This window comes from Camelus bactrianus, chromosome 25 (genome assembly GCF_048773025.1).
Source record: "Camelus bactrianus isolate YW-2024 breed Bactrian camel chromosome 25, ASM4877302v1, whole genome shotgun sequence".
Lineage (NCBI taxonomy): Eukaryota > Metazoa > Chordata > Mammalia > Artiodactyla > Camelidae > Camelus > Camelus bactrianus.
In genome coordinates, this window is record NC_133563.1 from 13,887,867 (window position 1) to 13,902,702 (window position 14,836).

Sequence of the window (14,836 nt, forward strand, 5' to 3'; positions counted from 1 at the left end):
TGGTACGTTTCGGGCTGTCAGAATTAGGGAGGTCATAGTACTAGGAATTGATCCTAACCCTTGGTTTTCAAAACAATAGGTCACTGAAGGTAACTGAACATATGAATGATAAAATGGTATATCTGACGAAGTGCAAACAAGCAAACAACTGACTGATTAGTCTCTACTCTTTAGCCAGGTGTGTAGGTATTCTGTGGAAAGGCCATTTAAAGACATTCCTCATATCCTAATTGATTTGAAAGGACTTTTAGAAGTGGAAGAACGTAATACTTTGCATTGCAAAGGTGTAGCAAAATTAAAGAAGGTTTGTAGGCAATATTAAATATTTCAATATTTTGTGGGTGGGTGTGAGGGTGAAAAGACTCACCAATGATTTCATGAATACGTATCACATATGTATACCTATAAAAATACATAAAAGTTTTTTGCTTCTAAATTAAAAATTTCAAAGTTGGTACTTTATCTCACATAAAACATATGAATATGAACCTAAATATATGTGGGTTGATAGCTCAGCATGATTGTTTCTAACCTACAAAAATGACAATTACATATGGTTTAATCTAATTTAATACATACATAAGTTGCTATGTCAAACTATAACAAACATATAATGTACTCTATTTGCAAATACTTTATATCTGAAGTCTTCAGTTAAATAGCTAAATGCTTTCTTTTAAAAAATCTACTATTTCTTTTCCTCATTGTCCCCTCAACTCTGGTATAAGGGGACATTGAACATTGTTTATTTGTTGCATTATTATTTTAATTATAATTTTTGTAAAAAGAATTGCTTTTACTCTCACTTAAATTCTTATGTGTATATATTTTGTCGATAATGTGTAAAATCTTAGCTATCATCTTGGTGGAACTATAAAGATCATGATCATAATAAAATGAAGTAGCATTAATTGAATACTTACTATGTGCTCAACTCTGAATTTCTTGTGCCAAGTGTGTTTTATATGCTTCATTTCACTTCATACTCACAAATATCTTAAAAGATGGATTTATCCATATATTTTTTTAAATATGAGAAAACTGAGGCTCTGAGATGCTGTCTAACTTCACCAAAACTTATAAGTAGTGGAACTCTTTAGCTATGAAGCCAAAAATCTTAACTACTTGTTACTAGCTTCTGAAATAAAGTCAACCCAAATAGAAACCCAATACATCATCTGTCACAGAATGAATCTCCAGCAATATTTATGTCAGCTGACAAGGTCCCACCTAGGTTTTAGGTGGGTCAGCACAGGTCTTAATTATGAATGGATACAGGCTCTTCTCATGGAAGTGCTAAGTATGGGAAGAATGACAGGAGGCAGAAATGACAAGAAGAAAAATTCTGAGATGAGGACAGAAGAGAGGACAGGTAACAGAATCTTCTGGGAGATGGGAGCTCTCAGCAGAAATGCTAAGCAGTGATGGCCCACAATTTCAAAAGCTAACAGAGGATTAAGAAGTAAGAGGTCCCTGAGGCACCATATTATATTTAATTATGTCTATACCCTAAAAGTATTGCTTACCAGGATTTACTTCATTAGTTTTATGTATTATTCTCAGAAGTCTAATTACTTGATCCTTCATCCTATGCAATATTTACTAGAAGCTACAAATTTAGAGGAAGTGCTAGTTGGGGAGGTGAGAGCGGGCATATGTATGTGTGTATGTGTTCATCTTCTAGAATCATGCCTGAGGACAACAAAAAACTTGATAATTAGAAGATTTTTTTGTGTGTAAGGAAAAAACAGCAAATTTTAAAAAGTAGGCAAAAAAAAGAAATGATAATAGTTTGGGCAGTATATAAAATAAGGGACAAATTATATACTTTTCAAGAGGTAGTACGTTATTATGGTGCAAATTAATTCATGCTGATGGCAATGAATTAAATCATTAGAAAAAAAGCTTTGATTTTATTTAATTGTCTCCTCTTAGAGGAATAATGGAGGAGAGGATAAAAACATTGCAGAAAATTTACCATCACAATATTTTAAAATTTTCTTAAATTTTGCTACTTAGATACATTTTAATTATCTGGAGAGTATTTTACCCATTATGTATAATTCTAGGTAAATATACACATTTTAAATAATATTGACATAAGGTACATAATGCATAAGGTACATAAATGATTAAATCCATGTGGATATGTATTAGATTGCTACGCCACAGGTGGATTGCTAATTTTATGGTAATTTTTTCCAGTGCAGAACAATGGAATGTGATGTAATTCTAAATATTTCTACTTTAGTTTTATTAGTGTATTTAAATGAATTTTCTAATGCTCCGCTAATGTGAAGTGACTCATATACATATATAACTGAATATATATTCAATGCATATTGCACTGAGAAATGAGAATGAAAAAAAATGACTAAAAGTTGAAAGTGGATTTACATACAATCTTTGTTTAATCAAGTGATCATTCATTTTTTATAAAATCCATTCCAGTGTTTTCCCTTTGAGCACCCTGATGGGAAGTTATGAGTGTTACATGACCCTTGCCATTTGTTCAGAAGGTTATTTCATTAACAAAGATATTTCAGGTGTTTCATGTGTGTTAATTTTCCATGTAATGTTTTCAGCCTGACTGGAATATATTGATTTTGAACAAAAGATTTCCCACGCATGTGGGAAGGCTTAACAGGCATCTTTTGTGCTCTATTATGAGTAGACAAATAATTGATTTCAGCCAAAGCCATTAAAAAGAGAATGAAATTCCTTGGGCAATGCTGTAAACATGAAAAGTAGTTGCCAGACGCTTTTGAAAACTGACCAGAAAAACCCCACTTCACTTTGAAGTTTTAAATAAATAAAGGCTAACTGTCATCATAGGTATGTCACTCTGATTCTTACTCTTGTAGTGAAATATACTTGAAGAACACTACATTATTACCAGCTGGGGGTATACCTGGGGTTCTACTCTGAACTTTGGGTTTCCTCAGTCATTATGAGTGACAGGAGAAGATATGGAATGATTGACAGGGGTCATAAATGTGCGAGTTGTCTAGGATGCCTGGCAAACTCTAAGGTGTGTGGTACTTTTATGTTAAGCAACCTGCCAACAGTGCTGGGACTAGAACTCGGTTGTCCTTAATCCTGTTCCGTTTTAAACCACCATACTCTGCCCTCTAGATGTCATATGTCATAGCTGCTCCAAGACACTGGTGAGGAGACCATTTCAATCTAAATCCTAGTTCTAGAGACATGGGCTGGATTAATCATGGTTGAGATTCTGTTTATTTGTGCATTTGCATGTGCTTATACGGGGTGAAAACTGGCAAACCTTCCTTTAAAACCAAATCTCCACTTAAAATTAAACCCACAGTTCAGATGAACAGTTCTAAAGGAACTCTATTTTTAAAAATAAAATGTTCACACCTAAAAATAATTGAGTACATACAAAGACATGATAAAATTAAAAGAGGTTTGACTTAATTGGTATTTAATGATTTAACTTCATCATAAGTTCAAAAATTTTATGATTTATTTACCTCTTCTTGATAGTTCACATATTAGTGTGATTCTTCACCAGAGATGGTGCCATTCAGAATGTGAATACCCAAGCCAGTGGTAGGATGAGATTCCAATGTACTTAGAAGCAGTCATGATGTTAGTATTCATTAGTTGAAAATAAATGATGAGTTCCCCTGGAAGCTAAATATGCTTTTAATCAATAATTTTAAGGCTTCTTTTCCTTTGACTTTAAGAAAACTCTTATGCTAAAAATTAACATTTTATTTATATGTATTTAAGCCTAACTGTACAGTTGAGACATTTTTCAGGGTTTTTTTCCTCCCCTCTTAAAGTATAAGATATTTCATAAGGGTTTCAGTCTATGGTTGCTGTGAAGCATACATACTGAATGATGTTAACAGAATGTTTTTTCCTTACTTCTCTCTTAATAATTATAGGTACCAGTACAAAATACCATAGCTTATCTATAATTAGTATCCACTGTCCCATTTTGTTCCTGGACTTAGAAAATAAATTGTTGAATTTGACTTGAGTGTGGATGAGTCCAGGAAATGACTTGGTTAAAATTCTATTCAAAATATTTTGCGCTTTTTTGCTTTAGCCAACCAGGCCATAAAAGCACGAGAGAAGAAGGAATGGAGTTTGTTCACAGTAATGTTGGAACATCAAGGCAACACTCTTTTTTCAGGGCCTTTAGTGCTGGTATCTTCCAGGCCCAGCTGGAACCAAGGGATATTCCTTTGCATTTCAGATACTCTAGTTTCTGAAACTGAAACTCTAATTCCAAGAGAATTAACCACAAAATTTCAGATCTCCCCCAAAAGATGTGGTTTAGAAACAGTTCATGGGAGAGGTCAAGAACTGTATTATTTTTTATTTTGTTATCATTAGTTTGGCTATCTGCTATTCACACAATTTTTTGTTTTACAGAAATTGTGACTTTTCAAAAGGCAGATAAAATGCTCCATCAAAAAGGAGAAATGCACCATTTCCAAAAATAAATAGTCACTTTCCCCTTAAGCCATCAGGTTTTACGAAAGGAAGTGCTAAAAGTGTGGTTCATTTTAAGGAAATTGTAAATGTTTGACATATAATTTTCTGTCAAGATAAAACATTTCCCTCATTAAATGGAAACAAGTGCTCACTGTAGTTTCAGCAGATGACTTCCTGTATTTTTCTTTCTCTTTCTATCTAATGTTAAACTGTGTATTACAAGTAGTCAACGAAAAACCAAATATTTTACTAAGTCAATAAAAATGGTATTTTCTATTTTTATCAATGTTTATGTAAGTGACATTCAAAAAGTTTTAATTTCCTCCCATCACTTGTGATGTTTTTAAGAGTCATTCTTAACTCAAGGGACTTGCAGGAGTTCAAACCATCTCATCCCTTGACTGAATGATTTACTTCACAAACTCAATAGACACTGCATGGGAGGTAAATTCCTTTCAGATGGTAGAATTATTCTGAGAACAGAGCCAAATGTCCCCTCAGCACTGGAAAGGAAGCAAATGCCTCATTTCCCCTTTTCAGAAGGCCAGAAGACTGAAAATAATGATCAAACGTTCCGTACCACTGCAATCAGCCTCTGGGAAAGACACTTCAAACCAAATAATTTAGATCACTTTAAAAAGTCGTAGTAGCAGTCATTATGTATTTCAGATGATGTGACAGAAGCTTTAAAATGAACTTCATAGAAGCTCCTCCCGATTTGAAATTTGTATACTTCATATTAAGGAACTAAATATGTAAACATACTCATGTCTTTTGGTATTTATTTTTAAGTTTCTCTTATTCCTCTCTACCCTGTGTGCCTCCCTACCCCAAAATGTTATCTACTCTTTCACATCAAGTTTCTTGGATGTGGGTAGACAACATGTTATGCTCTTACTTCCTCTTACTCCTTTTAGTCTTCCATCTATGCAGTTGAGCCCTACACTTCACTCAAACTCTCCCTACAGAAGCTCACATCCCAGTTTCAAAGTTTACCTCAGTCTGGTTTTACATTTGACCTTCCTGCTTATTTGCCTCTAAAATAAGACCCTTCATAACAATCTTTTCACCCTGCCGTAACCCTTATTTTGGTCTCTTTTTTATCTGCCCCTTAAAGAACTCTCAATTTTCTGTTTTTGATTTTACATTCTTATTATTTTTAAATGGGTTCATAATATAGTATGTAATTTCTATATTTTATGTATTTCTGTAATTTATGTCTCTAAATCCTCTAAAATTGTACATAGACTTGCACCTGGGTATTCGTATTAAGTGAGAAAGAAAGGTAGGCTAGGTTTTATCAGATTCTTCAATTTATCTATAACCTTCCCTCCCCCACCCCTGCAAATGATTGAGTCATTGCTCTATACGCATCTTTAATGATTTCATTTGCTGCATGGATTTACCACTTGTCTCCTCTAAGAACACACCAATCTAATATGGTCATCCAGATTTCGCTCCTGAATTCCAGACTCCTAGTCCCCTGCCTTCCAGATTCTAATTGTCCCACAAATACCTTAGTCAGTCTCCCCAAAGCCAAGTTTTTCCCCTTAAGCCTGTTTCTCTTCACATGTTGCTAATTTTGAGGAATATCATCAAAACCCTCTGTTACTCAACCCAGAAAACTGGGAGTTATAAATATAATTGATTCTGCATCTAATAAGTGATAATTTCTTGTTGATTCTAATTCTTCTTTGTTCACAAATTTCCCCTCCACCTGCCTTTCATGTGTCCTGGTTTGGTCCTGACCTCAGCATTTCCCTCCTAGAAGATCCTTTTGAGAAATGGATGAAAACCACCATCAATTCTATCTTTTCTCCCCATCATAGTATAGTGGATAATGTAGACTCAAAAACCAGGCTCCATGGGTTCAAATCTCAGCTTGCTCACTTGCTAGCAGTGTAGTATTTTGAAATTATTTACTTTTTGTGCTTAATTTCCTTATTTGTCATATAAGGTTAATAATAGCACTTAACTTATAGAATTGTTATCAGAATTAAATGAGTTAATATATGCAAAGGGCTCAGAAGATTGGCTTGTACTAAATGTTTGTTAATATTTTAATAATAGCAAAAAACATCCATCTAGTCCCTATGTTTCCAAGCTTATCAACTTTCCAATACATTGTTCCATATTGTGACTGGAGTGATTTTTCTAAAATGCAAATGTCACCACTGTCCTTATGTATTGACAATGACTCTTTATTGCTTTCATGGAAAAATGCAGGTACTTTGATCTCCCCCATTTACCTTTCTAACCTCATCTTTCACAGTTCTGCTACCTTTGATTCTGAGAATTAGGTTATGCATTTAGGTTTACATCCCCACACTCATTCTCGTGACTCCGAGCAAACATACATGTTGTTTATGCTCTCTGGAGTAGCCTCTGCTTCCTTCATTTTGAAGACTGAGCCACTATTTCCTCATTAGAGCCATCATGCCTAAGTTTTAATCCTCGATCAACCCTTTCCAGCTATTTAATCTTGGGCAAATTACTCAAGTTGCCTGTAGAATTTATAAAATAGAGCTAACTGTAGTAGTTCCCTCATACTGTTACTGTGAGGACTAAGTTAATAAACATAAAGCTTAAGCAATACCTGAATTATAATAAGCATTCAACAAAATCCTTAAGAAGACTCTACAGATGCTGGATTCTTTCCTCATTCTTCTGTCTTAACCATGATTTTAATATTCCTCCTGTGTGTTTCATTAGTCCCTGGCACCCTGGCCTCACCTCTAGCAAACTATAGAATATAATTGTTTGCCAGTTTCTTTCCCCACCAAATTCTAGTTTCCTTGAAGCCACAGACAGTATATCTTTTCGCTCTTCCCAGCGGTCTGAACAATTTCTGGCATATTATAGAAACTCATCAAATATTTTTAAAATAAAAAAATGGATGACTATCCTTATCCCCAGAAGAGAATCTGAAACAATAGTTGCTGTATAACTAATTTTTGAATGAATGATAAATTTATGAATCATATCTTGGTGTAGGAGGAGTGTGTTCCAAGCTGATTTGGACAGCAAGCCAGTCAGCCAATGTAATTTTATAATGGAGGCTAAATACTACTTTCTTTTCATTTTTTTTTCTTTCTTCTTTTTTATGGTTTGTTAGTAATTAAATTCTTGATCATACAATACAATGTTTGTCTCATGTGTGCTCAAGGCACGTGATAATGCTTTAATCACCTCTGAAAGAGATGACTGCTTAATGTGGATAGTCACTGTACCTGATAATCCTCCTCCAAAGAATTCCAAATCTTGTTTCCATGCCATTATCAATGTAACTTATTTAATTCCCACAATGACTATGAATGCCAAAAACATGAGGCAATCAGCTAAGCTTTGACTCTGTGGTAACACTGAGAGCAGTATTTCTTTAGCGGTAATGTTACTAAGAATAAATGTGACCCAGTATTTGCAAACAAAGGTTGGACAAAAATCAGTGTGTTACCTGAAGTCTTACAAAAGAGATGCAATTCAGTTTGTAATGACTATTTGCCTAAGATACCACTATTGCCTGTTCAGAACAAGAAGAGGAAGGTTTGCTGAATTATTTCGGAAAATGTGTTTATTAATTGCACTTGGCTTAGATGTATCTCATGACATTAGATGTTTTAGTAGGAAAAGTTCTGTGAAACTAAGCAAAAATACTCCCTATATGCAAAGATAGATTTACAGTTCCTGGGCCAAATACATGTTTGGGGAAAGAATAAATTTCTAGCTAACACTTCCTAGGAATGCTTTTATCATATAACTTTCGTGAGTTACAAGCACTTCAGAAAACATAAAAATAGCTACAATTTTTTTAGCATTTACTACGAATAGGCACTGATGCTATGTGTTTTGTACAAACCTGTTTTACTTCTTACCACCAACTCATCAGGTATATATTATGATTCCATTTTAAAGATTAGAAAACTGACGCTAAGAGAAGGGGTTTGGATGACTGTACAGCACTGTATTCAGACATTTTCTAAGAAAGAAATTTCACTTACAGATGACACTTAATAAATTTGTATTTAGCTGACTTGTTGATTGGAGGAAAAGGAAAGGACTAATGTTTAGTGAATCACTATGTCATGTGTTTTTATTTTTATATGCAGTATCTAATTTAATCCTCTCCCTATTATTGATACAATTATACTGACTTTATAAATGATGAAACAGCTTCATAAAGATTAAAGTAGTTGCTAGTGACAGAAAAAAACACTAGAAATTTTTTCTCTTGCCTTCTAGTATTACATTCAGGTTGTTTCCATAAATGACTGATTGAGTCAAATCAGAACTAGAGGACTCTTAAGGTCAATAAAAATGCTTGGCTTTTGGGGACACAAATAAACTTATTTTACAAAACAGAAGCAGACTTACAGACATAGAGAATAAACTTATGGTTACCAGCGGGTAAACGGGGTGGGAAGGGATAAATTAGGAATTAGAAATTTCCATTTCTTGGGGAGTGATGGAAATTTCAGCTATCTTGATTGTGGTGGTGGTTTCATTGGTGTATATATACATCTATCAAAATTCATTAAATTGTACATCTGAAATATATATAGTTTACTGTACAGGAGTCATACCACAATAAAGGTGTTAAACATTTTTGGCTTTTTGGATTATGACATAGTTTATAATGTTTTTGGAAAATCTTTCAGAAGACTACCTTTGTATTTTTAAAATATACATTTTAGAAAATTGATGTATTTATTGTGATGTATTGATTTAGGCAATTTTGCATATATTTAAATTTAAAAATAGAAAATTTATGTATAATCTTTGATAAATAATAAATCTACTTGATAGATGAATTTTTGGTTATAAAGGTAGAGAGAGGTTTTACTTATGTGTTTTAGAATCAGAATAAAATAAAAGTTTATTTTAGTAGCTGATATTTAATCTAGTATTATGCTATTAGTCATTTAAAATTTTAAATTCACCATACCTAAAGACTAGGGTGCCAGTTAAACTGAAGATATACAGAGAATTAAAATCTTGATGGAAAACTTGGTGAGAGGCATTTTCCATTTATGTGTCTCTTATGAGTTCTTAAATGACCAAGTACTTAGTAATATACTTAACTGTGGGATTAAATAAAATAAATAGATTAACAAGAAGCAAATAAAATCTATGGTTATGAGAGTACAGAACCCATTGGATAATAGGGCAATAGGCTTACATTAGGACTGCAAATTCTATAGTTAAATCAGGATTTATTTTAGGATTTTAGCATTAAAAAGAAAAAATATAACTAGAGGCCTGAAGTATTGGACAATTTCTGTCTCAGTAGTATTTCTGTGTCAGTAGTAAATAATATGATATATTCTATGCTATATCACCAAATAGTCATAGTTACTTTTCTCACACCCTGAGAGGCTGCTATAGGTAGCATCTATCAAGAGTGCCACCATAATCGTTCAATAAATGTTTCTTGAATTGAACAGATGTTTCACCGTCTGATGTTGCACCCAAAGTCCAAACCTAGCCAGGAATTTTAATTTTGAAGTCACCCTCCCACCTCTAAAAGTTTAAGGACATATTTATTGGACAAATATTCAGAAAAGAAGTGAAACTGCGATAAGTAGGCAGACATATGAGCTCTGTGAGAATCACCAGGGTTTGATATTTCTAACATCATAAAAGAAAAACTACTCCACTCCATGTACATTAAGTCTCAGGATGATAAGAAAAATATGTTTTTAGTCTTTGTCCAAATATATTTGGTTTAATATGAGAATAGATATGTCTCATATTAATACTTAATTTCTAAATACTCATGAGCTCTATTAAAATTCTCTGGCAAAATTCTACCATTCTTTCCTTCCAGTGGACTCTAACTCAAGGTTTTGGCAGTCTCTGACTGATTAGCAGGTTTTTTCCTTCCCAATCACATTTCTGAGCACACCCAAATGGAGCTCTGGGAACTCACTGTTTAAAAAATATCCTTTACAAAGTATATTAAGGGCTTGTTTAGACTATCTAAAGAAGATATAACTGAAGGTAATGGAGTGTAATAGAGAAATGTGAAATGTCTTTAAAACAAGAGCACTTAATGTGGCGTTATCCTCTATATTCATATCTATATATGAAAGTATGGAATTGAGCTATTTTTTCATATAGCTCAAGTATACTATTAAATTAAAGGAGCCTCTACATTATTTATATTGCATAGGCACACTGAACCATTGAATGGACAATCACATAAGCCACAACTTAATGACAACCATAACTTTCCAATGTAAGTGGTGTTCTCTTTCAGTCATCGCCATTTACCATTGTACATTCACTCAGAAAAAGGCTAATTAGCCAGCAGAACTACAGAAGATGAACTTAAGCTCCAAACTTTGAAGAGTTCTCCAGAGGCTCAGGAGAGGTTCTACTTGAAGCAGACAAGTGCACACAGAGGCATTTATTAAATAATTGGTGGGTGGATGGATGGATAGATGGATGTCTTCTAAAAGGTCAAAGGCCTGCCATAATCCCAATGGTTAAATGGCTCAAGATACTCTAGTAATATTAAAAATTTGCATTTCCACTGTCATGAAGACATCCACGAATGGGCCTATATGCACATAATTTAGGTTAGGTCTTCTCTGCACAGGACTGTGTAAGTAATCTTGATACAGACTTTCAATAACAAATATTTTTTCTCCCTCATAATAGTTAATAGGAACACCCATATCTCCTTTTCTCTGCAGGCAACTCTTCTGTCTCCTCCTCTACAAAAGAAATAGTTTTAAAATGGGAGCTGTCCTAAAATTCTCCTCAGCACTCTAAACTAATCTGTAACATTGACTAATTTCTATCCTGTATAGTTAAGTGTCTAACACCACAATACCAGTTATTTATCCATAACAATATAGTAGATTTTATCTAAGGCTAAAAATACCAAGAAAAAAAGAAGTGAGAAAGTTCTTTTAAGAAGATATTGTGAATTTGCAAATTCAAGACTTTGATACTTTCTCTAAAGCTAAAAACATGAGAAAATTGTCAATACAAACTTCATGAAATACTTCTAAGAATAAAGTTCTTTTGCTGCTTCTACACAGCAATTAATGCAACTTAGAAAGTTACACTGAATATTTACTTGCTCCATATGAAATAAAATTATTTACTATACCAAAGAGAGTAAGAAATTCTTACCACCTTCTTTAGTGCAGAGGTTGACGAGGTTATGCACTGTGTCCATCAGCTCCAGCTGCTGCTTCTGAAGGACACTGTTATTGTTGGTGGCTCTGTTCAACTGTTTCTCCAGTTCCTGGATTATATACGTTTGACGAGTAACCAAGCCTTGAAGATTCTCTTTCTCTTCCTTTAAGGTGTCTAATTCTTCTTTGTGCTTTCCCTCCATTTCTAAGATTTTATGTTCTAATAAACTACAAGGAAGTGAAGATAAGATTTAGTTTTAAAAATGCTATACAAAAAAACTGTGATTCAACCAGTTCTTGAGTTTGTTTAAAGTTAGAAATTTTAGTTAGGTTTTTCACCATGAAAATATTTTTAAGTGAGAGACTCAGAAAAAAAAATATATATGTGTGTATATACACACACATATACACATATATAGGTATATACACACACACACATACATTCACATGTATGTATTTTTAAAAACAGGAGTTACATATATAGCATGTCAAATGAAGAATTATTAGATTACTTGCTGTCAGTGTAATGTTTGTTTCCTAAATACAATTTATTTCCTGGGGTGTATCTTATATCCAGAGTAGCTAACTTGGACTCTAGAGAAATTATAGTCTAATTTTCATTAAGAAATAGGTCTAATAAGAAACAGAAAGCAAAATAGTTCAGAAAAAAAAAGTATGAACAAAATATAGACACTATTTTTTATTTACTTTGCTTCATTCATCTGGGATTCTTAAAACATTAACAGTGATTAACAACAGTTTTGTGAGGTCAAGGAATATCATATTGATGCAGAAACCACAGGATCAGAAAGTAAGCTATCTAAAGTCACAATGAATTTAATTTCTTGGGATTTTTGATACCTGATCCTGTATTGTAACCAGTAGCTTACTTTATCTTCACTCTAAGCTTCAGGATAAGGACTAAATGCACTGCAAGTTCCTATCTCACTGAATAACTGGTTCTGAAAAGGAAGACACATTAGGCTGGTGGTACAGTCTTACAAAAGGACTTAGGGAGCTTTGCTCAGGGTAATGCTGTCTTCATTTGAGAACCTTCCTTCTCTCAGAACTTGTCACAGGATACTCCCCTCGCATATTGCACATTAACAATGATAGACAATGCAGGAGCACTCTAGGATCCTAGCAACTGACTGGAAATAAAAAGCATTTACATTTTATAGAGTGTATAATATATACTAGTATTCCTCAGAGAAAAGCCTTATTCAGTTTTCTTAGTTCCATTTTCAGAAGGTTCAACAAGTCCTTAGTTTACAAGGTGTTATTCAAATGTAACATACCAGACTGGGCACTTAATTTACCTTGGAGAAATATAGCACTGAATCATTCCTATAAGTTTTCAAAAAGGGGACTCTAGGGAGTGTTTTAAACTTAATACTTAAGTCATAAAATAGAGCATGTTTGAAGAGCCAAATTTTCCAACTCCACATATTAGGGAACAAGCTAGAATACCTGAAGGTCCTTTATACAGATTAAGAAGTGTGGAGAGAACTGCTCATGGTAATTCCAGATCTTTGCCGACATACTTGTCCTCCAAGAGAATATGGCCTAGAATAGGAAAGGTAAGTTGCCCACTGAACCAAGCTTGAAAAACACTGGGATGCTTCTAAGTGTAAGACCTTACTAATTTACAACACCTTTGGTAGCAGGCCCAGATTCACATATGAAAATTTCACATTAAGACTCATTTGGGGCAGCTCTGTGACTTCTACAAGATAAGAAAAGTCACACTTTTGAGTTGCTTTCATTTTACAGGACAGTGAAAAGATCTCTGCCCTGATTGATCCTTAAGAAAACTCAATTTGGATAAATCCTGGGTATAATGTTTGGGGAAAATGTGATGGTCATTTATATTTTTTTAAAGCAGAAAATGAAAAATTTAGGCTAGGAAGTCAGAGTAACATAAGAGATAATATTTCTAAAAGAGTAGGATGATTCATTGTCTTTTAGCATTTTCTTCTGTGTCAATAACTTGCTCCTGGAAAAGCTAGTAGTTAGAAAAACCAACAAAACTAAATTAAACTAAACACCTTTTTTTTTTTTTTTTGGTAAAAAGTTTATACCACCCACTGGTTAAGTGATTAGTGTACTTGCTGTGGATGTCAGAGGAGGTTTTCTCTGTAACTATTAATTTTTGGCCTTCAGATCTGAGAATTAACCTCAACCGATGCCTTAGTTCATTCTCAGTTTACTTTTTAATTATTTGTGTTTCTCTTTCTAGGGTAATGATCAGATGTAAATGCCCATAAAACAAAGTCAGTTAACTTATGAGAAAATTTCCTTTAAATTTACTAAAGTTATAGTATACTTACTACCCAAGAAATTTAGAATTAACTGTTAAAATGACAATAATGTAAAGAGTAACATTTGGATGATATAGTCATAAAATACTGGATAGAAATTCTCAATTACCATTTTGTTCCTGAAATAAGATGAGCACTGGCCTTTCAGTTTTCCTAATTAGTAGGTAATGTTCTGGTAAGGAAAATATCATGCTATAGTTAAATTACTTGTATTAGTTGCTAAGTGCCAATAGAACTTTCAGCACTACATGAAATATAAATGACACTATTCCTACCCTAAGGTTTTATTTTTAGAGAAAAAAACCCTCAAATGAAAAACAGCAGCTATAAGACATTTCTGATTCAGACATAATACTTTTTATTTTTCATCAGCACTTTCTACTTTTGATGCATTCTTTGTTTAAGAAGACATGTACTTAAGATGGCTAGAATCTAAGATGTCAGTAAAGGAGTTTTGTTTGTTTGTTTTGTTTTTCAGGATAATTTCGAAAGAGCTGACAATGGAAAGTTGATCAAAGAAGTACTGCTGCCAAAGGAAACAAATCTGAGCACTGGCTTGTGGAAGAAAAGGCCTGCGATTCCTGAGTAAAAGGAATATACATTTAGCATTGGAAACAGTGTTCATTGTCATAAATCACCAAACACCCTTTAATGCACTATGACTACCAGGTATCAAAACAAAAAACATAGCCTGTCATCTTAAAACTGATATTCATGTAAAGTAAAGAAGGGATTGCTCACAGAAGTAAGAAGCCTGCTCCGCATCACAGACATCTTGCAGGATTTGGAATGAGATTTTTGCATGAAAAAATAATATGCATGAAGACTATGCAAATGGGAAACATGTCACACCATTTCCCAAATGGCAAGTCTTTACCAGTCTTCCAGTCATTTTCTCAT

The 14,836-nt window shown here is 33.6% G+C and overlaps 1 protein-coding gene across 4 annotated transcripts in view; it reads right to left on the reverse strand.

Moving 5' to 3' along the window:
• The window catches only part of ANGPT1 (angiopoietin 1), a 233,702-nt gene that overhangs the window by 57,448 nt on the left and 161,418 nt on the right, over positions 1 to 14,836 (reverse strand). For 3 of the 4 annotated variants that reach the window (XM_010955829.3, XM_045517264.2, XM_074352628.1), the window contains exon 4: positions 11,611 to 11,843. In XM_010955829.3, the coding sequence (XP_010954131.1) occupies positions 11,611 to 11,843 (233 nt within the window). The remainder of the gene's footprint in view (positions 1 to 11,610; positions 11,844 to 14,836) is intronic. The other variant, XM_010955830.3, reaches the window with a different exon arrangement.